This window comes from Sylvia atricapilla, chromosome 2 (genome assembly GCF_009819655.1).
Source record: "Sylvia atricapilla isolate bSylAtr1 chromosome 2, bSylAtr1.pri, whole genome shotgun sequence".
NCBI lineage: Eukaryota > Metazoa > Chordata > Aves > Passeriformes > Sylviidae > Sylvia > Sylvia atricapilla.
Genome location: NC_089141.1, coordinates 24,964,794 through 24,987,775, shown reverse-complemented (window position 1 = coordinate 24,987,775; position 22,982 = coordinate 24,964,794). Strand labels below are relative to the sequence as shown.

The window sequence follows — 22,982 nt, the reverse complement described above, 5'->3', positions numbered from 1 at the left end:
CTTTGCTGTGTGGTCTCTCTCAGGGTCGCTTGAGGAGAGCACTTGTGGTGCCGTGACAGAGAGCAGCGCTCTGCCAAGTGCCAGCACTGGAGCTGCCAGGGGAGTGTGGCTGTTCAACAGCAGCGACAGAGAGGCTGCAAGAGAGTAAGGTAGGAGGCTCTGAGTCTGGCAGAGCCCTCACAGACAGCTCTGGTTCACCACCTCCCACCAACGCTGCAGCCCTGTTACCGTGGCTCCCCACCAGCTACCGAAGGAATCTCCAACACAAAGAGGAAAAAAAAAACCACAGTCCTCCTCACTACCACCTCCATTTGGAGTCCTTTGCTCCCTCGGCTGTTGCAGTACAGGAACCAAATGCTCTCCCTGTGCTGCTGAAGGGACTCTACGAGGGCAGCAGACTGCAGGGAGCGGGCATCAGCTCCCTGTGCAGGAAGATTTGCATGGCACTTCTCAAGCCTGGTCACCAAAGAGGTAGTGGAGCACATCAGCAGGAAGGAAGGGAAGCAAAGGTCTCTAACATGCTTCCCTCCTGTTTCCTCCTCCCTAACTGGCTCCAGCACCCACTGCACCCACAAGCCAGAGGGCTGTGCACTGGCCTGGGCCTCTGGATCAAGCCTGCCTCAGAAGATGCGGCAGGAAAGGAGTAACATCGTCTTCCCCCTGGTCCCACCTCAGCTGCCACAGCACCCCTTCACACGGGATCCAGTTCCCCTGCTCCCGCTGGGCTGTTGGCCATGGAAGCAGGCTCATTCTCCACAGACACCGGTGGCCCAGTGCCTTTGGCTGAGCGGTTTGGGACACCTCTGCGCCCCTGTCCCCGGGGACTCAGAACACTGGGATCTTGTCCCTGCGCACCGTATCCAGGTCATCGTCCAGGGTCAGCAGGACCTGAGGAGGAAAGTGCAAGCCACATTCAGATCTTGCTGGCCAGGGAGGAGGGGGCTTCCTTTCAGACCTTCAGGCTTTGCCTTTATGGGAGGTATTCACAAATCCACGAGTCCTTGGTCACAGCAGCAGCTCCTCAGCTTCCCCACAACAGCTGTGTGACCCACAGCCCCAGAGGGAATTTGAGGCCAAGAGGCACTGGGAGAGAAATATGGTAAAGGAGAAAGCCTGATCTCTGATCCCACTGACAAGGAGCATCCCACTGTGAAGAATGGCTGGAGGTAGAGCCAAGCAGAGGACTTGGGGCACTTCTCTGGAATTCTGGAGCAGTCAGAGGTCCGTGTGGGAGGGGAGCAAGAGGAAAGGAGAGGGTAAGGCCATCCAGCAGAGTGAGAGGCTCAGCAGGACTCACCAGGAAGGAGAAGAACAAGGCAGCTGCTGAGAGGAAGTGCCAGACATCGTGGTCATCAAAGAATCCCAGCAGGATGCACGGCCGGTTCTTTTCCCGGGACTCTGCTGGAGTCTCCTAGGAAGGCAGGCAGAGGGTCAGGAAATGAGATCCACCCCTGCTGGGCCCTTGCTACACCCTATAGGGATCACCCTGTCTTAACCCTCCAAGCAGGATCCAGGCCAGAACTGTGGCAAGGGCAGGCCAGAAACAACACATTATAGTTGGACCTCAAAATGGATCTGCGACCACAACCCACATGCAAGAGGAACCCTCTGGTCTCCACATCTGAGGTCCTGCACAGTGCAAGTTGCACAGCCTTGCAGACCATGTGGCACGAAGACCCTCATTTCCATGGAGATGGATGTGATATCCTGTTAGAAGGCACTCAGTCACGATTTAATGGCCTCCCAGGTCACCAAGAGCCCTAACAAGCCCAGGCATGCTGACCCCAGGTGGCTATCTGGATGTCTTCCACCAGCACTGGTCAGGATTTTACCAGTTGTCCTTCCAGATCCCCAGCTCCTCCTTTGTCCTCTAGGAAAGACCAGTCACCTCCAGATCACCTGGTTATAAATACCCTCTACACAGCTACAGTCATTTTTGGCTCAGCACAGCTTCCCATGCCCCCTTCACAAGTCTGCTAAATGAGTTTCAGCTCCCTCCCCATGAGCAGCCCAAGACTCTTCTCCAGAGCCTTTTTTTGTGCAAAACAAACATCAGAAAGGAAAGATGACAAGAAAGAAATGGACAGAAGAACAGTAAAAGGGAAATTTACCTCCCAGCTGCTGAGGGTCTGGAAGAAGAAGTAGAGGGCAGCTGCCCACACCACTGCTGTGGCCACAATGCAGAACATGGGGATGGGCAGGAGCTTTTCAGAGCTGCGGAGCTGCAGACAGGGACACAGCCTGATTTCTTCTCAGGGGACAGAGCCATGCACAGGGCTCACAAACCAACCTGTACCATCTGCATCTGAGAGGGGCTCCCCACCCCCCAAAGACACAGCCCAGCCAACCCTGAAATGGCTACACACCATCCATCCACAACACCCTGTCCCACCCAGAGGCCCACAAAGGTCCCTCTGCAGCACAACAAGAACCCAAACTGCAGCTAGAAAACACGGCCCATTCCTTTTCCCTTTGGAGACAGTGGCCTCAAAGACAGCTACAGCTGCCTCTTGTTACCTTCATGATGATGTAGAAGGCCAGATACAGCAGCAGGTTACAGATGAAGATTCCCAGTATGTAGGAGGCAAAGTCTCTGGGCCGATACACCAGCCCAAAGATAGCACTGAGAGAGAGGATAGAAGGGACATCAGGCAGCTTCTTTCACTGGGGACAGGTACATCCTCAAAACTGATAGCCACACACTGTTCTATTCCCTGCCAGGACTGCAAGACACAGCACCAGTGCCACGGCTTCCCAATTCCCTGGAGGAAATGCACTGTTTGCCAAGGAAATTTAGCCATGGTCAGCTGCTGAAGCAACTGGAGACCCAGTGGACAGGCAAGGCCCCTGGATTCCTTACACCCTGTGGCCAAACACATGTCACTTGGTAGGAGCTGGCCCTAGACCTGTACACTTGGTAGAAGGCATGTCCCTGAGAAGCAAATTTAGTGAAAAGAGCCTGGGGCAATGATTTTAGGTCTCATCCATGAGCTGATCCCTCCCATGCAGTTACTGCTCAGCCATGCTTTGTGACTGAGTGTCTGCCAGGTCTCCTGCACCTTGTCTGTGCCAGAGACATCCTAGCTCCTTCTCCCAGGGAAGCACTACACAGCAGCAGAGTACCAGGGCAGCCCTGCACAAGCTCCCTCAAACATGAGACACCTCCAGCTGAAATGCTGCATTCTGCATCCCATGGATCTGCCTACCACCCTCAGATCAGCCTGCCTGCCAAAACATGTCAAAGGGCCCCAGCCCAGGATTACTGCACAGACTGCTGTATCTCCCCATCACTCCAGGCCACCCTGTCCCAGTACCAAATCCTGCTGCCCATGCACAAACACAAACAGCACCAACATGCCAGTACTTACAACGACCAGTTGACCAGGTTCCCAACAATGAGCAGCACCATCCTATCCTGGAGAAAAGACACTGATGATCATATGAAATGAAAAGAGCATACAAAAAGGCCTTTGCCTCAGAAATTCAGGAGAGCATTATGTGAGGATTTCAAGTCCAAACACCTGGCTCTGTGGGAGCTTTTATCAGATGGAAACTGCTCTGACCCTCAATTTTAAAAAAATGTTTCAAGGAGACAAAACATCTAAAAAAAGGACAAGCTCAGCACTTAAGGGATTAACCTCAAGAGGTTCTCCGAATGCTCTGACTGCTTCTACTGTTTCCCTAGTTAGATTCCTTCCCTCCCACTGTTTTACAAAAGAATTACTGCAGAGAGTAAGGATGTGCTTGAAAGAGATAGCAGGGGAAGCTTTGGACAGCATCCTGAATATATTCAGGGAGCCATTTTTTTTTTTTTTTGCCACCTCACCATTAGCTGGGGAAGCACTGAAAGAACAGCAGGCAGAAGGATTATATTTGTGAGGCATGTGCATTTATGCTTACAGCTGCTTTCATGATGTAGCTGTTTCAGGCTGGCTAGGCTTACTTCATGCCTGAGTGGACCAAGTTTGCTTACTCAGAGATGGGAGAATAAATAAAAAGTTAAGAAAAAGGATGCTCATGGATAAAAACTCCATGTGGCTTCAAGCCCTAATTAGCACTCTTTGCTAAGGAGAAAGCAATCAGTGGGACACAAAGTAATAGCCACCTTTTCTTAACTTTTTTGCTAACTGCCCTGAGGTGCTGCAGAAATAGCAATAGCTTTTGCTTAAGCCACAGACCCAAAATAGCTGCAACCTTCCCCAGAGAGGCTGCGCTGTGCAGAGCCTCGTACCTGCCCCTCTGAATGGGTGCTCCCAGAGAGCAAGTGCAAAGGCAAAATCCTGTCACGCTTGTATCACCTTTGCCCTGATGTTTTATTCACCGAGGCTGAGATCAGTGGAGGCCTGGAGGCTGGGGGTAAACCACTCCAGCACAGACCTACACTTACCCAGCCACTTTGGGGGAAAGGAGAACAAGGCAAGCCAGGACCATCACTTTTTCAAACAGCCCCACCTCTTTCCTCTGCACATTGCCTAAAGAAGTGAGGAGTTGTTGAGAGGTGCTGGGGTGAGAAGTCACCTACCATGTACATTGGTCGGCTGCACTGCTGGATACAGTCCGTGTACAGCACCATCACTGCTCGCCGAAATATGCCCACGTCTGTCAAAGGAGAGGATAAAGAGCCAGAACAGCCAGCACAGCGAACTCTAAAATGCCTCTGAGGAAGAAGCTGACACCCACCAGCTGACAACAGAGAACCCAAAGGGTCATGGATTCATGTTTTGCCCTCTGGAAACAGTCTGTGCTGTGGAAAGGCATCCACGACAGGACATAGATGGCAACTGGCCAGAACAACAGGTTAGGACGAAGATAAATTTAAAAATCTTCTCTACACCAGCACTGCCCAGAATTCACACAGGCCCTGCCTGTATGTGTAAAGAGCCTGGCTTTGCAACCCCATCTCTGGAAGAGAGGTGTGTGTATGCAGGAGTGGAGAAAAGCACCTTCCATGGAACAAGCTGCCAGAGCAGGGAAAACAGCAGAAACAGATCCCACAGGCTTTAGAGGGTCCTAGAAGGGCAAAGCACATTCAAGACACTCCTGCTCTCAAAATCACTGCAGAAGCTTCACTGCAGAGCCATCAGTGGCAGTGGGGATGGACAAACATGCATGAATACACACGTTCCCCTTTAGCCACAACAGAGAGCTTGAAAAGGCTCCTGCACCAAGATCTGAGCTCTCCTGTGCTGGATCAGTCCCTTCCTTCCAAGGAACAGGACTGCCAGTGCTGCTGACAAACCGGTTTCACTTCCCTAGAGCTGACCCCAGGTGGCACACGATCCTGCCTCCCCACACACATCCATGAAATCCCTGGCTGCTACACCTCAGCACAATCAGTTCAATAGGGAAAAAGGAAAGCTGTGGACAGTTACCTGAGTCAGGGCCGTCTGAGGCAGACAGGGGCAGAAGAGGAAGAAGAAATAGGTTTATAAGCAGAGCACAAGAGCCAGGATCCCCAGCAGACCCTGTCCCCCTCACCCTGTGACAGGGTGTAGGTGACCCCTCTGAGCACAGCACAAGGGAGAACTGCAGCTGAAGGGCGGCTCCCCCAGAGCCCAGCAGTGCTGCCACCACAGAGCTACACAGCTCCTGCTGATTCCCACTGCTCCTGGAAGCAGCACAAGGACTTCAGAGGCCAGGAAAGCATCAGAAGGATGAGAGGACAGGGCAGCCCAAAAGAGGGGCCACAGGACTGTGCTGCACAGGCAGGTGAGGACAAGATACACCCAGGAGGAGATGGTTTGGTCACAGCACTCACCGATCTTGAAGCGCCCCATGTAGTAGATCTGGGTGCTGAGAGCCAGTGAGGCCAAAACGTGGATCATTGAGAAAATAACCCAGAACCACACGTCATTTTTCCCAAACACCTGAAAGCAACGACATTTTTAAAGTAAACTGAACCCTCTTTCAGCAGGTCAATCCTTTCCTGTCCTGAATCACCATGGGACATTAAACAACCTCACTAAACACAGGAAAAAACCCCTAAATCTTCCAACCAGAAAACATATCTACAAATTCAAAACAAATTCCAGAAAAAAAAGATGAGCTCAGCATCCTGGAGAGGTGTTGGGGGTTACCAAACCAAGACAAGAGGAGACCATTCTTTCTGAATGCCCCCTTTAGACAAGACTGGATGGACAGCAGCTGGCCCAGGGAGCAGAAATGCAGGGACTCCAAGGCCAGGCAAGCTCTCTGCTGAGCTGGGCAGCAGCTCTCTGGCCAGGAGGTGGATTTTTACAAAGGCAGTCAGGGAACCAACAATTACTTTAACAGCTGCACTGAAGTAGACCAAAAAGGACAGAACTGCTCTGCAGGCAATTCCTCCTATGGTGCATTTTCATTTTATTTAAGGACTGGAAGTAACCTGCAAGAAGAGGTTAATGCTACATTAAAATCCTAATGTTTCATTCATACACTAAGGAGTCCAGAAACTCTGATCTGCCATCAGGCTGTGACCACTTCCCTACCCTGGGGCAAAGCACTCGCCTGAAATTTTCACTTTGAGTGGACAGAGAAAAAAAACCCACACACCAAAAAGCAGGCAGAAAAGCCACCTCTCCATGAATGGAACAAGGGAGACATGCTGCTTTCAAGCTATGCTGAACAGCTTCAAAGCATCCCACAAAAGAAGACAGAGCAACCCATAATGAAGTCTCAGTGTTTTGAACCTTGTGGAGATCTACCACACCTATCAAGAGATTCTTGGGAAGCCTCAAGGTCACCAGCTCCTCCTGCATGCCTTATCCCACAGACAGTCTTGTAAACAGAGACCTCTGCATTATGTCATAGTGAGAAGCTAACAGCCCACTGGGATCTAACTGCTAGTTCAGAGCAAGAACTCCATGGATTTTGCCTGGTTACTGATGAATGAAAATGAGTCCTTCAAAAGAAGTGAAGCAGACACCTCCAAGGTTGCTTGTAGCTTCTGCTCCAGTGCCTTTCCATAGGCAGGTACACCAAGAATTTTCCTGAGAGTCCCCAAGACATTAGCCCTGGTCCTCTCCAGAGACAGGAAATCAACTGCAAGAGCTGTGACAAACAACATGGTGTATTCCAAAGGGGAGAAATAGGCACAAGGAACCAGGTATAAGATACCTGTCTTGGAAGCCCAGCCAGCCTCACCCCTCTTTCTTCCAGTGTGAATCACACCACAGGAAGACCATCTGTGTGCTTGGACATGTATATCTGGATGATGATTTCCTCCTCTTGAGAAGGCTGGCATGTGGTGGGCAAAGCTCATAAAAAGAACCCACCTAGAGGCAACTGTTCTGCTCTCCTCCTACCTGAATGCTCAGGGGAAGGAAGGAGGAAAGCCCAGCGAAACTGAGAATTCAAATGCTAACAGCTGCTTAACACACTGTTATCCTACTGCTGCTTTTCCCAGTCATTTTCACACCTAAACCACGTTCCCAGCCATGCCACCTCCTTCCCATAGAAGCAGCAGAACAAGAGGGAGCCATACCACTCCAAGGACAGCCAGGGAGATGACCACAGCAAACGAGGCATAGGCGGAGTAGGCGCTGGCATTGATGTCAGGGTGCCGGGTCTGGTAGAGCTTGAGCATGCACAGTCCAGCAATCATGTACATGAAGGAGGTGTCTGTGGAGGGACACAACAGCAACAGTGCAAACTACTGCCAGTGGTCCCAGAAAGCTGCTCCAAGGGCACAGAAAGCATCAGGGATCTGTGCCTGCTAGCCTTGGGTTTGGCCCTGCTGCTGCATTACCCTGGACAGCACTGTGTGCTTTGCCACCTTGCAGCAGCACATATTCTGTGCTCTGAGGCAACAAAAACTAAAGGGGATCAGAAAATAAGTGCCTACGGGGCATCACAACCTCCTGATTGAGCTTTAAAGCAGGCAAGCTCTAGGGAGACTTGCAAGGGTAGAGAGGTGGGAAACATCAGCAACTCAGCAAGAGACAGAAAATGGCAAATCCTAACTTCAGCTCAAAAGGAGAAAGGAAACTCAGCTTACCAAACTGGAAATTGGAGTAATTAGGGCAGACGTGGTAACAGGCACTGAGCACCCCTTCCATCATCAGAGCAATGCCCATAGCATAAAAAAGACCAAAATGCTTTGGGATCCCATAGTCCTAGAAGAGAGCAGAGCTGTATAGTGAGTGCCCCCAAGTGTCCTGATCACAGGCACACTCCCATTCTCCATCACTTCATCCCTCCTAACTCCTAGACAAGTCCTTCAGTCACCAGTACCGCACAGTGTCTTGTGTGCAACCACATGGCATAGCCAGGTGAATCCGCAGGCAGCAAACCTAAGCTAATCACGCTGGAAGTTCTGATCTTAAGACCTCAGTGTCTTGGTACTGACATCAAGAGACTGCAAATCTCTGTCCTGTACCTCCTGCCAGGCTACATCCTGCCTGCCCAAAACTGAGAGAGGACTGACCAGAATTGCTCTTGTGGTCAGTAGGGTCTTAGAAGCACCTGAGCAGAGCCCATCAGCCAATGTGAGAAGCCATTTCCATCACAATTTGGCCAAGATTTCGCCTGAAAACCACAAGCAGCACACCCTTACTACTGCTAATGCCTTTACCTGAGGAATTAGCATGGCAAATGCTCATGAGAACAGAGCTGTTTGTCTCCAGAAACCATCAGCACCTCTGCCCACAGGGCTGCAGATTTCTCCACCATCTCCCATGAGAGACTACAGAAGCTCTGGCTACAAGAAGCTCTGCCTCAGAGACTGAGGCAGCCAAATTCCTCTGAGTTACCATAAGCAGCTCCTGTGTAAGACAAATCAAACTTCACTACGAAGAAAAGCATTTTGGGACACTCCTGCTATCCCAGTTCCTCCACAGCAAGTGCTGCAGGAAAAGCCAGAGCCATGGGAGTCCTTCCTCTATTAATCTCCTTGTCTTCACAGGCCCAGGCTGGGTCAGTGAATTATGGACACACTGTAAGCAGTAAAGCTCTGGGGTGTGCAGGAACACAAGCATCCCACCTAGACCCTTTTGCACAGGAGGAAAAAAAGAAGAGGATTCAACCCTCCAGCGAGAAAGACAAGTGGAAACCCATTATGAATCACTCTGTTTTTTGAGTTCACTCCATCTTCCCTGCCTCCACTCAGCCCCAGGCAATCATGCTTCCTACCAGGGTGTAGATATCTTTCATCTCCATGGCCCGACGGTGGAGGATGTCCCTGCGCAACACAATGAGGAGGAAAAGAAAGCCCAGCATCATGTGGCCCACGTTGCTGAGGATGTTGTTGAAGGCACTGCAGGAAAGAAGAAGGTCTAACATAAAGGCAGCACAGTAGCAGGAAGCTGAACCCTGCATTGTGAGAAGCTGAATCCATTTTGCTCCCCCTTCCACCTCAGCAGCTGCAGAACTGCAATTTTACTCTCTAGAGACAATTTCAGTTTGAATAGTTCACCTGTCCCAGTTAGTTTAACACTTCTTCTGCAAGATTCCCAACCCTGGGCTTTCTCTGCAATCACACATTAATTTAGATAAATGCTACACTGGAAGGACTGATCTGAATTTCTTTGTTGGATACAAGCGTCCAATAGAGCATGGGAGCACCTCACTGCTGTGCCAGTGATTTGCAAGGGGCACCCAAGTGCCACAAGTTCCAGAGTGCAGATGTCTCACTGCAACAGAGCACCACTGCTGAGCAAAACACAAAGAACAGAGTCCTAAACTCCCAGTGGTCTTATCAACATTGCTACTGTGAGCCTGGCAAGCATAAAATCCTGACCTGGGGACAGCACAAGCACTCAGGAGGCACGAGACAAACGTAGTGACAAAAGGGCTCACTCACCTCAGCACCCCAAGGGGATGAGCACACAGGAAGTTGTAGTAGCAGATGTCCTGATTGCCCGTCACATTCACTACCTGGAGAGAGAGCAGTTGGGAGGCCTGGCATCAGCAAATCCTCCCTGCTCTGGGGGCTTTGCCCCATGCAAACACCACACAAACACAAGGTGTACCAGGACAACCCTAGCTCTAGCACTGGCACAGGGCAGTACTGACATCTGCAAGCAAAGCTTTTAGGGTGGGACACGGTGTTGTCACAGGCCACAAACTTTATAACAGTCCTCCGAGGAAACATTATGTGCTCTCAATGCCCTGCCCCCCACCATAGACCTGCTTGCAGATATCTGCATAACAGCAGGATAGCAAAGGTTGGGAGAAGGGAGGAGAAATCACAGCAAACACTATTTGCTCTCAGAGATAACATCTAATTCCTCCTGCCTCTAAAATGAAACAGGACCCAAATGAGACATCGGTTGAGTAGGAAAACAGCAGCACTCTCACTTCCCAAGCAGAAAAAGCAGAAGTGAAAGCCCAATGAGCCAAGCTCACTGTCACATCAACACAGCGCAACACAGCGAGAGCAGCTAAGCTAAACTGCTCCTCACACAAAGCTGAACTCCTAGGTGATCCCAGTTTCACTGTGACTGTCATCCCTGCACATCACAACCACGGGGCAAGTGTAAAGCAAGAGGGGACAGCCAGGGAGCCAAACGCACCGTCTGGTAAGTGATGACGAGCTGGATGACCGGCAGGGCATAGAACACTGCAATGGTGATGATGTTCCTGCAGAGGAGAGACAGCAGCAGCTGTTACACACACACCAAAACCAGGGCTGCACACCCAGAAGAAAGCCCCGCAGTGCTCGTGGAGGAATGTGCACACCTCACTGCTCTGGGGTTATGACCTCATTGTGACCCCTGAAGCAGAGGAGCCCATGCGCTCATGCACACAGGAGGCAAACAAGAGGCAAATGCTAAGGGCAAAGGAAAAGCCAGGATGTTAGCCACAAGCTCGTGTTTGAGTGCCAGTTTGTCCCCCTTCCCATCATGCTCTAGTGCACTGGTTGTTGTTACCACAATTAAAACCAATGATGCAAAACAGAATCCATTGCCAGGATCACATACGCACTGATATACAAATATTCTTACTTGAGGTATGTGGGATCTGCAGGTACTGATTGGAATAGGATCAGAATGGGTAACAGGATAGTTCAGGAGGGGTTCAGAAGAAGGACGTATGGACAGACTCCACAACCAGATACTCTGGGTCCAGAGTTTGGGCCTTACCAGTTTGCCTTCTCCTTACCAGAAATAGATTTTGTATTTTTTGCTGACAATCCTTCGGTCTTTCCTGGACAAGTCTGATAGAAAGAGGAACACCTAAAACATTAGTGGGTGGGGAAAGAGAGAAGAAAACACAGAATAATCAGTGTAGATTACAGATGCCAGTAGACTATCTTGACACATTTGCAGCTTGGTGGTATTTGGACTGGTTTTACACAGTGAACTCACTGTGTCCCTTAATTCTGTGGGAGCGAGTTCTGCCAAATCCTCTGACCTCCACGAATGGCTCCAACCACACAGGAGCAGTGCAGGATGACAAAAGGAGGCCGTTTGAGAGCTCCTCTGTATGTAAAGGCCCTCTGTACATACACATGGGTCAACAGCCACCTCCTGTTGCAGATTATTTTCTCCCTACCTTCACACCTCCTTGAACTTTCTGGGACACTCCCTGGGTATTTGCCTCCTTTCTCAATAATCCCCAATACATTCTGATTTTTCCATATTAAAGCACTCACTTCAGCAGCACACTTATCACAGTGGGAAAACTTTCAGTGACTGAAGGAAAGGACTAAGAAGCACACTTGGCTGTATTCGGTGAAATCCACCCTGAGAGGGAACAGGATTTTTGAGATTTCACTGAAGTGCCCAGTTGTGGTCACGGCCCAGCACGAGGGCCACAGCTGCAGGAGCGGCCATACCTTGGTGCGGATGATGTTCTTATCACTCTCGATCTCTGGCATGGTGTCAAAATCACTCTCCTCCTCCACGGAGCTGTCCGTGTCCGAGCCGGCCGGGGGCCTGCGCTCCGGGGATGACAGCTGGTGTCCACCACTGGAGCTGAACTCGTCTGGGCCAGAGCAGGGAGAAGGAGACAGGCAGGGTAAAGGCTAAAACTCTCTGTGCACTGCAACTGTAAAGCTGTCCCGGGTGCTCTGATACTTTGACAAGTTGATATGGCTGGTTCAGGGAAAAAAAATCTCCATGATCCCAAGCCTTCCTAAAAGTTTTAGGTGATCAGCTAAGAGGAGTCTGAAGGACCATTATATGTTCCCCTCTCTGAAGTATCTTAGTTTTCACTCTGCTTTTGTTCTATTACTTTTCATTGCTTAACATTTTCGACTCTACTAGCCCAGGCTCTAAAATCTGGAATTCTGAGACAAGACGAATACCTCTAGAGAAAGAAGAAGACTGCTAGCGGTCAAAAATACACTCATCTAGTTAACCTTCAGGTTTTATGTAAGCTTTTTATAGATCTAAGCTTTTCTAAAAATACTGTAGAATAAAAAAAACAAAGAAGAAACTCGATTTTCCAAAGTAGGCAGAGTACCAGCTTTGTTCCCTTTGCATCCCCAGTACTGGTCACATACCACAGGCTGGGCAACTCCCAGCTCATTGCCCTCATCGACATGGACAGAACACAGGCTTCCTCCTCATTTCCCAAATGCTTTTAAAAGACTTCTTTGGAAAAAGGGGAAGGAGGGGTAAAGTGGTCATTAAGCCCTCAGAAAGTTTTTTTCTCCTCTGCCGCCAGGGCATGATTCGCCTGCTGGCAGTACGACATTATTTCTTCCCTAGTGAAGCCCCTGGAGGCAAGAAACCCCGATTGTGTCTTGCTTTATGGCACACAACCCTTCAGCCTCCCAGGGATAGGCACGCTTTGGTTTAAAGGCAGGCTGTGAGCTAATAACAGAGTTCAAGAAGGATTCTTGCAAGGGAACTTTGTCAGTCACTAGTAAATATCCTGTCTGAAGAAGCACTGTCACCCACAGCTCTCAGATGACTGTAGCTTTGTCTAAGACACACTTCCAATGACGGTCTCTTTAGGCAGCTCTTTCTGATTTGATACTTTTATTACATAGATGCTTTTCCCGAAAGTGCAACCTGAACCTCACAAACTGCAATTTGGTTGTTTAAGTTTGGGGTTTTTTTGTTTGGTTGTTTTGGTTTTGTTTTTGTTTTTTTGTGGTTTTTTGTTGGGTTTTTTGTTTGTTTGTTTGTTTTTAATAGCAGCAAGATGCTCTTAAAGTAGCTTGCAGCTTTATTCTCCTCTGGTGTTAAACTACCCTAAAAGTGCCTTCCTCCACCCCAGGGAGGAGCTTCCCTGTGCCCCAGTTCTGGAATATACTGTACCAATAGCACCGTAGCTGCTTCCCTCAGGAGTGCTGGCTGAGATGGGGTGTGAAGAAGTCATCATCCCAGCTCCTGCAATGGGAACAGACCCAGGAGGGACACTTAGTTTCATGTCAGTGCTTAAAAACATCTCTGAGGTGAATCCAAACAGCGTGAAGAGCTGGAGGGGCTTGGGAAAAAGAGCATTTCTCCAAACAGATGGCAGTCTCCCTCTAGAGCATACTGTGCAATAGGGAAACCCTTGTTTTGCAGTGCGAAGGAAACTCATTCCCTTCAGCCTTCCCACACAGGGTGCCAGTGAGACTGGCAGCATGAGCCCCCCTCCAGCATCCTGCACAGATCACACCGTAGGGCTGCAGGATTTGGTAAATTTTAGAGCAAGTCTCATGATGTTCTTCTGAACTTCTAATTCTTCTCTCTTTCCCCATCTCATGCAGCTCTTCAAATCTCTTCAAATACTGCTACCTTCAGCTATCCCTGGAAGAGTCACAGACTTTGGCAGGACAGCTGCTACATAATTTTATCCAATCAAGGAGAAACAACAACAAAAAAAGCTTTATGCAACAAAATGATCTCATGCTGATGACAAGAAGGGCAAGCCTTTGAGGACAAGGAACATCCTGCCTCCTGCCCACATATATGAGGCAAGGAGGAGTGCTCTCCTCCTTCCACATTCCCTCTTTTTGCTTCCAGTGGTGGAGCTCAGCAGCTGACCTGCATGGCAGGAAACAAAGGCAGCTGAATCCCTTCATTGAGAGGTCAGTCATAAAACAGAGCGAAAGAAGGGCAGCAGGAGCAGGACCATGTTTTCCAGTAGTCACAAACAGTGGGACAGGTTAAGTTGCTTTAAAGCTTCACCCCTGCAACAGTATCATGTGGTCAGTCAGCAGCAAAGCTGTGCAAAACGTGGCATAGTATTTAAAGCCTTACTGCAGCCTAGCAGTGGCCTCCCAAGCTGCATCTCTGGCTTCCCAGTACATAACTGGTTTTAAACTGACAGGCACAGGCAGAGTGCTCTTTCCAAGTGGAAATCCTGGGCTATTCCCTAACACCTTGCATAGGTTTTTATACCATTTTCACTAGCCACAAATGTAGAGAGATCTAAGACTTGTCCCTGACTGACCCCAAGTCACAGAAGCACTCATACAGAAATGATACTTGATATTTCAAGTCCCAATTGCTGCTTTTCTTTGGTATGTCTGCTGTGCTTTTTGGGCTAGGGGCTAAGACTTGGTCTCAAATTTCGTCTCCTTTATGCTTGTAGTGGTTTGAGTGTTTGTTGAAATCATCTACCACATTCTGACCCATCCCTCTAATAGAGAAAACAAACAGCTCAGAGGAGCACCAGAACGTGGCAGGGACTGAGCACCAGAGGAGGGCTCTGGAACACTGCAGCCCTCAGGTGACAACCCTTGAGGCCCGAGCTGAGACTGGCAGGATGTTGCTGCAGGAGGTTGCCACAGGAGAAAGATGCAGCTTGTACTCATCACCTCCAATCCAATCTCCCTCTCTCCTGGAAGCTTTTCCTGTTGCTTTAAAAGTTGTTTGGAAATCCAGATCACTGTGAAGAGGGCAAAAGCACTTCGCTATGTTCACAGCAGCAAGGCACAAGCACAATTCTTAGGCCTGCCAGTCCTGTTCCACAAGGATACTCCCTCCTAATTTTAGACCAGGCTTTATTCTCTCAAGTGACCTGTCAACCGTCTCTCCCAAGTTACCAAAGATTTAAATCCGGACAAAGCAGCCAAGCCAAGGAGAAAAGGCACTCTGCTCTATGGCTAACAGCCACTTTGGACCCAGCTCACCCACTAATTTCTATCCCACTTCCCACTGTGAGAGTGAGTCAGCAAAGCAAATGTACCACACCAGGCGTGGCTCCTCCAGCTATTGCTTCCACCAGATAGTGAGGATGTGGAAGGGAAGGTGTTCCATGAGCTTAAAAAAAAAAAAAAAAAAAAAAAAAAAGTGAACCACAGAAGCCAGAAATAAGATGGAATAAGATGGATAACAAGAGCAGAAGCATGTGCAGTGGCAGGACATTCCAAGACCAATGGCAGAGATACATTGCTGAGCACTTCCATCCAGTTCCTTGGTAGGGGAAAGGAAGGAGGAGTAATGAAGAAGGCAAGATCCAGGGGTACTTGCGAGGGAAAGAAATAACAAAGGGTGGGAAGCAGAGGAAAAACAAAACAAAACAGAGAAAGCCAGCATATTCACTGATCTGGAAGACAGGGAAGATGCTAATTACCGTTTTATAAGCATCAGTCAGACACACCCTGAAGAGACAATAGATGAAGAAACAGCTCATGTGTAGGGACATGATTCCTCCCCAGAGGAAAGGATGTGGCTGCAACATGCAGTGCCAGGTATGTGAAAGTGGCAATGGATTGCAAGGGAGAGGACAAGTCACCAAAGCAGTAGGTGCCTCTGGGAGGAAAGCTGTGAAGGAACAGTGCTCCTCTCTCCCTTCACAGGAATACTGTTCAGCAGTCCTCCCTGCTCAGCAACCCAGTTCTCTGCTCTCCAGGTCCATACCAAGTCCAGCATCTATGCCTTGCAGTTTCTTTGGAAAGTTTCCAAACACCAGAATTTAACTTCCACCTCTCAGCAGGGCAGCTCAGAAGGCAGCTTCTGAGCTGTCTTCAGCACTTTAAACCTCAGCTGCAGCATCAGCAGCACTCCCTGGGACTTCTGGTCTCACCTGGCTGAGACTGTGCCTCTTTGTGACAATGATTCCTTGTTAGCACTCTGGAGCTCTTCCACACCCTTGGACAGGTCCCTTCAGCATACCCAAACTCCTCAACACACAGGCCTTTCCCATTTCTCCAGTCCTTAAGACCTGCCCTTGTTTTATACCAGGATCCATCCCAAATGATATAAAATTAGAACATATTTATCGACATTTTTACAGTTCCCCTGTTCAAGAAAAACCCTTTCACACATATTCCAAACAGGGATACATGGAAATCTTAGTGGCTGACAAAGCAAGTCTAAGAATTCAAATGCCCCCAGGTCCTCAGCAGAAATATTTAGCCAATTAATGCCAGTGAGAGAGAAGTTCCACTGCTGATCCTTTAAAACACAGCTCAGCTATACCACCATGCTTATCTGATGGTATGTAGCAGACCGGAGAGACTGAAAACACTCAGCATCAAAAAAGGAATAACATCAAGAACCTTTCAATGCTGCCAAAGCAATGTCCTCCCTTCCTCCAGGAGAGAGGTACAAATGACCTCAGCACCGCCACTTTGAACTACTTTGCAGGCACTAAATATTTAATCAAAATGAAAAGGCTCCCACACTTGACCAGAAAGCAGGAACTCCCAGTGCCCCCCATCCACATGACAAAAACTTCCATCTTTCACTGCTGCTTAGATGCAGCTCTGTTTTTATAAGGCAGAAGGCTGCAGCTTGTGGAAATGTGGGTGCAGCACAAAGTAAACTTAATCCAATGCCAACACAAATATCATAAACACCACTACCTAACTCTGTTAGTCATTCATTCACCTGGCTTCCAGTGAAAAACAATTTAACATTTAAATTCAATTAAGACACTAAAAGACCCCATGCTTAAACCAGGCAGAGGAATATCTTTAAGTGTAAGAGCTGACATACTCAAAAGTGCCTTGTTTAAAGGAACATTAGACTGTAGCCAGGTCTAGGCAAGGCTCAGCCTTCCTCCACCCCTTTAAAAGCAGCTCCAAGGGGTAGGAGTCAAGATGAGGTGCAGGGCACCTGGCTTCTAAGGCCCTCGTTTGTGAGGGCGGAGAGGAAGCTCTAACATCTTTCCTCAGCACCAGGGACTATGTGAGCTACCAGGGAAGATAGCTCCAAGACAGAAAGTACTTGACTGACAGCCTGTCCTTTGCCTGGCCTGGGGCCTGTGCTGTTCACTCAAAGCTGTCACACAACAGAGAAGAGACCTTACCATGCTCAGGACTCAATCTCCCAGCTGAAGCCTTCCTCCGAACCCTGTAAAGCAACAGACAGCATTCAGGAGACAGCCAACAAATCTCATCACCTGCCAGCCATGGCAGGATTATTTAGGATACCAACAGGTAAATATGGTGCAAGCTCTAAAAAACCAAGTAAAACAAACAAAAATAAGCACAAAAGAAACACACATACACAAAGACAAAATAGAAGAATACTGTTTGAACTAGACAACTCAGTCGTGACTGTTTGCCGTCCACCTCTCTAACTTCCAAAGCAACAGAGGGGTTTTTTACCCCCTCAGCTATCCACCAGAGGCAGGACAACCATTTCCATGATTTATCCCATCCTTCACTGCTCAGTATGTAGGGAGAGACCCTCACACCACCTTTCCAAACCCATCTTTTTTGTTCAGGTGTCCAAGCATGCATGAATCTACTGAAGGGGCAGCAGGATCTCAAGGCACTCATTAGCACGATGCTTAAGAAGCCCATATCACCTCTGTCAATGCAGATGTCAAGCAGAAGATGGTAAAAAAGAAAAAAAAAAACAACTACAAAAACCCCACCAACATATCCCCACAACACAGAAAAATACCAGCAAATAAAAGCACACTTAAGTGATTTCATCATAGAATTGTTTCAATGAAATGTATTTTCATTGATGTGTCCTGAAGTTAAGCCATGCCCATGCAGACATTCTTCAACATTCTTCTTCAACACAAGCCCCAACACTGGCCACACAATGTTTGGGATAGGGGAGGCAGGAAAGGAAGGAAACCAGAATTCTTGGGACTCCAAGGCTCTATTTGTGTCACTGCCACTTACTGCAGTACTCAGTCCAGCATGCTCTCTCACTCCATACCCCAGACTGGTCCCTTCACAATTCCCACTTCCTGCCCAGTGTCCTTACACAAGAAAACACAGGGTTGGGGCACTACAAGATCTAGTGGGTAGACCCTTAGATTTTCACCCTTCCCATGGTCCCCACAGCAGAGGAAGAAGTATTTTCTGGCTGATGGTCAGTAGGAGCCCACTGAGTTGTCAGGGACTTCTTCAGCTGCTCTGCTTAGATGCTTGGCACACCCCTCATCCCAAATTTTTTGCAAGGTGTTGTGTCCCTGATGATAGGAAACAGATAGGCTGTTCTTTTATAAGTCCTAGACTCACCTAATGTAGTGCACGAAAGCAACAATCACTGAGCCCAGGTAAAAGGAGAGGAAACCCAGGAAGCTGAAGAACATGGCCTGGACATAAACAGACTCTGAGGAAAGAGAAGGGATCAGTCAGCTCACAGAGCAGAAACAGCACTTCTAAAAGTCAGCACTCTTCCCAATACCACCTTGTAAAAACACTCAGACCCAAAAAGCCCTTCCAAACCATTTGCTTTCTTCAAAAGGAATTGACATAACCTGTTCAGCACCATTTCCCCGCATTTCTTCACCCCCAGTGCTAGCTGGTGTGCCAGACAGCCATTCCTGGAAGGGAGCAGGCTCCAAGTGGTTTTGTCTCTTGTGCTGGTGCTTTCTGCACCATTCCTTCAGAGGCTGCTGGCCCAGTCATACCCCTCTATTCAGAAGTGTAAAGTTGCATTGCTCTGCCCAAAGACACTGACTTTTAATGGAGGGCACAATCGTCACTTGAAGGTTCTTTGTCCGTTGCAGGTTCCAGGTACGGTTGACATTCCCTGTGAGATGCACAGTGTACAGCAGATAGAAAAACAATCAACATTACTGATTTCTGGAACTGATCTTGGTTCCCTGAACTTGCAAAAACAACAGGGTCTGGCTTTTCACTAATAAGTGTGGGTGGATTTACTTTGAACTGTTCTCTGATCTGTCAATATACAGCTCTCCCAAATGCTGCCCCCTTCCTCCCTGTTCACAACCTGTTTTTCAGACTAAAAATCCCTGCTTCAGCCTTTTGGATATTGCTTAAGTCTGGATGTCTGAATCCCAAAGGCATCTCATCTCCTATTCATTTAATCCCCAAAAGAGACATTCTCTCATTACAGGTAGTGAGAGTCCACTTCTGCTTTTGGCCAAATCTCTGTGAGTAAAACACTTCTGTGCAGGATGCCACTCTAGAAACTCTGTTTCTGCAGTGCTTAGCACACCTGGCCAGTACAGCTCTGCTGACAGCATTAGGATAAGAGAATGACACCCCAAAGGGCACAGTTTGGGTTTTTTCTGTGGGAAAACTGGGGCAGAAAGGTGGCAGGGGAGTAGTAAAAAGCTGTTGAGGGAGCCAAATATATCTGTTGGTTGTGATCTTGCTTCTTCTACTGGGAGGAAACCTTGAGGCTTTGAGAACAGGAATGTTCCCACTCCAGTTACAGCCACCACATGACTGGTGGAGACTTTGCTTTGACCACTGCCCAGCAAGTGGACACAGGGTCTTGTGGTTGGAAAAGACACTAGAACAAGCCTTTTGTAAAATTATTCTCCCAATTATCAATTCTTCCTGTTCCCTCACGTTCAGAGCTGTCACAGATCCCAAGATAGCAGTAGGAGATGCTCTCTGCAGGAACTGAGACTTCATGGAGCCAAGAGGATAATACAGCAGCAGGGAGCAGAGGTGAGAACCAAACAAAAAACTGTAGGCAGCATTGCCTGGGTGTCTCCAGTGTCTCCCAAAGCACCAGTGGTGCTGCTGAAAAGCACATAATCCCAGGCATGCCAGCCACTGTACTAGCCAGCCACCTCCTGCATTTATCAAGACTTTTAACCTGCCCAACAATATCAAACTGAGACTACATTCTTCCTCACAACTACCTGGATAAGACAAAGCTACATAATCACAGGGTGGCATCCCACAGGAAGGTCTCAGAAGACACCCACTGCTCCATCATTCAGATGCAGCAATCAAATCCACCTCCCAGAACAACTTACCATGAATTGAAGAAGGCACAGAACCCCCGCAGGCATAATCCTCTGGCTTAATGACGAACACAACGAAGAACTGCTCACCTGGGAAATCTTTTCTCTGCACAGAAGGATGGAAGAAGACAGAAAATCCATGAGACACAAAGCCTCTCCCCTCTAATAGGCCAGAGATCAGGTTTGAATTGCTACACAGACACCAGAAAACACTGGGACACAAATCAGCATCTCACCTGCACTGTTATGGCTGCCTGCTTTGTCATAGACTGGTAAACTCCATTGAACTCCACGTTATGGTCCAGGTCATACACTGGGCACTAAAACAGACAACTAAGGGTTAAACCAGGGACAACATCCAAATTATTTTCAAAAGAAGCCAGCTGGAAAACACAGCACAGAACAGCAAAAAAAGGCCCCAGTTGGGGTATCCAAGGGAACAGAACATCTTGCATCTCTGTCTGCTCCTACACTGCAGGACCCTGCATCATTCAGGGATCTGGGAAAAGGGAGTAAGTATGTGGCTATTTCCCACCTGCAAGCAACAGCCAACCTCCATGACAGGGAACACCCCAGGAAAGGGGATGAAATATATAGAAAGGAAATCGAACTGGAAAGGAAGAAAGACATCATGTCTGAAAATCAGAAGTTCCCCAAACTACCCTGAGCCAGGGGAGAGTCAAGTGAACAGCACTGTTCCCTCCCTGAGCCACCAACATTCCACCCAACACATGGAGAGACAGACCCATATCATGGGGCAGCAGGGAACCTCAGAAGGGAGGCATAAATCCCCTACGTGGAATGTGTTCCCTATGGATAGGCTAGAAAGGAGCAGATTGTTTACCTATCTACAACAAAAGTCTCTGTATGAGCTGCTTGAAATCAGCATCTCTGTCTTGGCCTCCTTCCCACAGAATTTTAGTTCCTTTCAGGGGCTCCCTTTACCACCACCACCAGGGCAAAGCCTTGCCTAGAGCTACTCCCTCTGCAGGGCACAGACCCCTCACAGCTAGACATAGCTCCAGCAGGCAGCTCCTCACCCTCCTCTGCTCACTTACCACAATATCTTGGACAGAGACAACTGAGCACGGGTAGGCTGCATCAGACACCACATTAATAATGACTGAATCGACATCCTGAGGAAATTTGTACAGAAAGTACTGCAGAGAAAGCAAAGTTCAAGAGTCATGATCCAGAAATCACCCTTGGCAGTATCTTCAACACCTTCCTAAGCTATCTGAACAGCCCTAGAAGGGCTCTGGGGTTGGATGTGGATGGCTTTCATAAAAAATCAAATTTCAAATATTAAGACCTTACGTTACAGAAGAGCAGATTAAACATATACAGGCAACTGTCCCCCTTGCACAGTATGCTATTAGACACAGACATCTTCAACATGCAAAATACAGCATAGCTTCTGCTCCCTTGAGCTTTTTTCCACCCGATGAAGCTGAAGTGACTTCATTTTACATCCCACTCCATCTTATGTTGATATGAGCATTTTCCAGATGTTTCCATACAGCTGGCTGTACTTTTATATATGAAAAATGTCACAGAGCTTTTTCTCAAATGGGTTGCCTCACAAACAGACCATGAACAGTATTAGGTCAAATGGTTGAAACTCTGTCAAGAGTTTCATAAATAAACGGTTAATATTAGTTGTAGGATGCAGGGTTGTTTGTTTGCTTTGATGGCAAAACATAATGGGGGTTTCTCTTGGCACTTCAGCTTTGAAAATAAGTCAGCTGTAACTCTAAAAAATTGTGAGACACTAATATCTAGCAATATTCCTGCTTTTCCTATGGGGGAAGGAAAGGCATCACCTTCCTTGAGCAGGCCCACGGGACAGTTTGTGGGGTTAGAAAAAGCTGCTTTTTTTCACGTCTGTGCAAAAGATGTCCCAGGCAATACCATTATTTGTATATTTGTCCAGTAAAAAGTTTGAAGCACTGCCCCAGCCAGCTGCTAGAGAAGTATGGCTCCTGTGCCTGCCCTAGCAGGCAGGCTTGTTGCAAGGGCTTCCATCAACACACCTGGAGGCCAGAGAGCTCAGGCTCCAAGCCACAGCTACCACGAGGGGCTGATGGGCACCTCACACCCCCTCAGAAGGACACAAGGCTGAGGAGTGCCACCAGCCACCTTCCTCCCTTCCATACGGTCACCAGGCAGCCACTGCTGCCATGCTGGAAGCTACCAGCACCCCTGCTCCAAAATCATCACCTGAGACTTTTCTAACTGCAGAGCTCCCTTTCTGGCACATAAACTTTAGTGCTGAGCAAGGGCCAGCTGTTTCCTATTTCTCTTCTACCCATGCCATTCCCAGGAATTATGGCCCCCAAGTGGGAGGGCAGGGATAAGCAGGAAATCACCCAAACTTTTTCCAAGTTGCCCGTTTCTACTAAAGCATTTACTCCCATCACCCCTCTCTGAGCAGGGTCCTTTCCCTGCTGAAGGAGTGCTGGCTCCAACCAGAAATCCCTACAAAATGCAAACTCACCAAGCCAGTTTTGTCTGCAGCAAGCAAGGACACGGGCAGACTGAGCTCCTTGGTTTCCCAGGGGCACTTTTTCCCCTTGGAAAGTTTCAGGAGCATGAGGACTCTTCTATAATTTCCTCAAAGCCTCACTTGCATCAGGGTACAGAATTAACACAAGGCCATTGAGTCCAGCAGTTCTCTGCTGCACACACTGCAAGTTTTATAAACACATACAACCAACACTTCTCACCTACATAAGCATATCCAATTTCTGCTTGTGCCCTCAGGCACAAGCTGGGTTCCAGACAACATCTCCTTCAGTTATGTCTTTTTATAACACCCATCAAGATTTTAAATCATCTTTTCTTTCTTCCCCCTGTAGACTGCTTACTACTTTGATTTACAAAAACCTCAGCATTATACCAGTTAGGAAGCAGTCTTCAATTCCATACACCTGGTTATTAATTAAAAGTTGTAAGATTCATAATATTCATTGTGACAAAAAAAT

At 48.3% G+C, this 22,982-nt stretch overlaps 1 protein-coding gene across 1 annotated transcript in view; it reads right to left on the bottom strand.

Moving 5' to 3' along the window:
- Window positions 1-297: 297 nt before the first annotated feature.
- The window catches only part of SIDT1 (SID1 transmembrane family member 1), a 39,369-nt gene continuing 16,684 nt past the window's right edge, over window positions 298-22,982 (bottom strand). The window contains exons 5-25 of the mRNA XM_066341029.1: window positions 21,057-21,158; window positions 20,235-20,318; window positions 20,011-20,104; window positions 18,735-18,806; window positions 18,290-18,383; window positions 17,116-17,159; window positions 13,188-13,259; window positions 11,756-11,904; window positions 11,080-11,153; window positions 10,491-10,557; window positions 9,779-9,852; window positions 9,109-9,232; window positions 7,976-8,093; window positions 7,463-7,599; window positions 5,759-5,867; window positions 4,523-4,599; window positions 3,369-3,415; window positions 2,518-2,623; window positions 2,112-2,222; window positions 1,298-1,411; window positions 298-888 (exon numbers count right to left, since the gene is read on the bottom strand). Of these exons, the coding sequence (XP_066197126.1) occupies window positions 826-888; window positions 1,298-1,411; window positions 2,112-2,222; window positions 2,518-2,623; window positions 3,369-3,415; window positions 4,523-4,599; window positions 5,759-5,867; window positions 7,463-7,599; window positions 7,976-8,093; window positions 9,109-9,232; window positions 9,779-9,852; window positions 10,491-10,557; window positions 11,080-11,153; window positions 11,756-11,904; window positions 13,188-13,259; window positions 17,116-17,159; window positions 18,290-18,383; window positions 18,735-18,806; window positions 20,011-20,104; window positions 20,235-20,318; window positions 21,057-21,158 (1,932 nt within the window). The 3' untranslated portion in view covers window positions 298-825. The remainder of the gene's footprint in view (window positions 889-1,297; window positions 1,412-2,111; window positions 2,223-2,517; window positions 2,624-3,368; window positions 3,416-4,522; window positions 4,600-5,758; window positions 5,868-7,462; window positions 7,600-7,975; window positions 8,094-9,108; window positions 9,233-9,778; window positions 9,853-10,490; window positions 10,558-11,079; window positions 11,154-11,755; window positions 11,905-13,187; window positions 13,260-17,115; window positions 17,160-18,289; window positions 18,384-18,734; window positions 18,807-20,010; window positions 20,105-20,234; window positions 20,319-21,056; window positions 21,159-22,982) is intronic.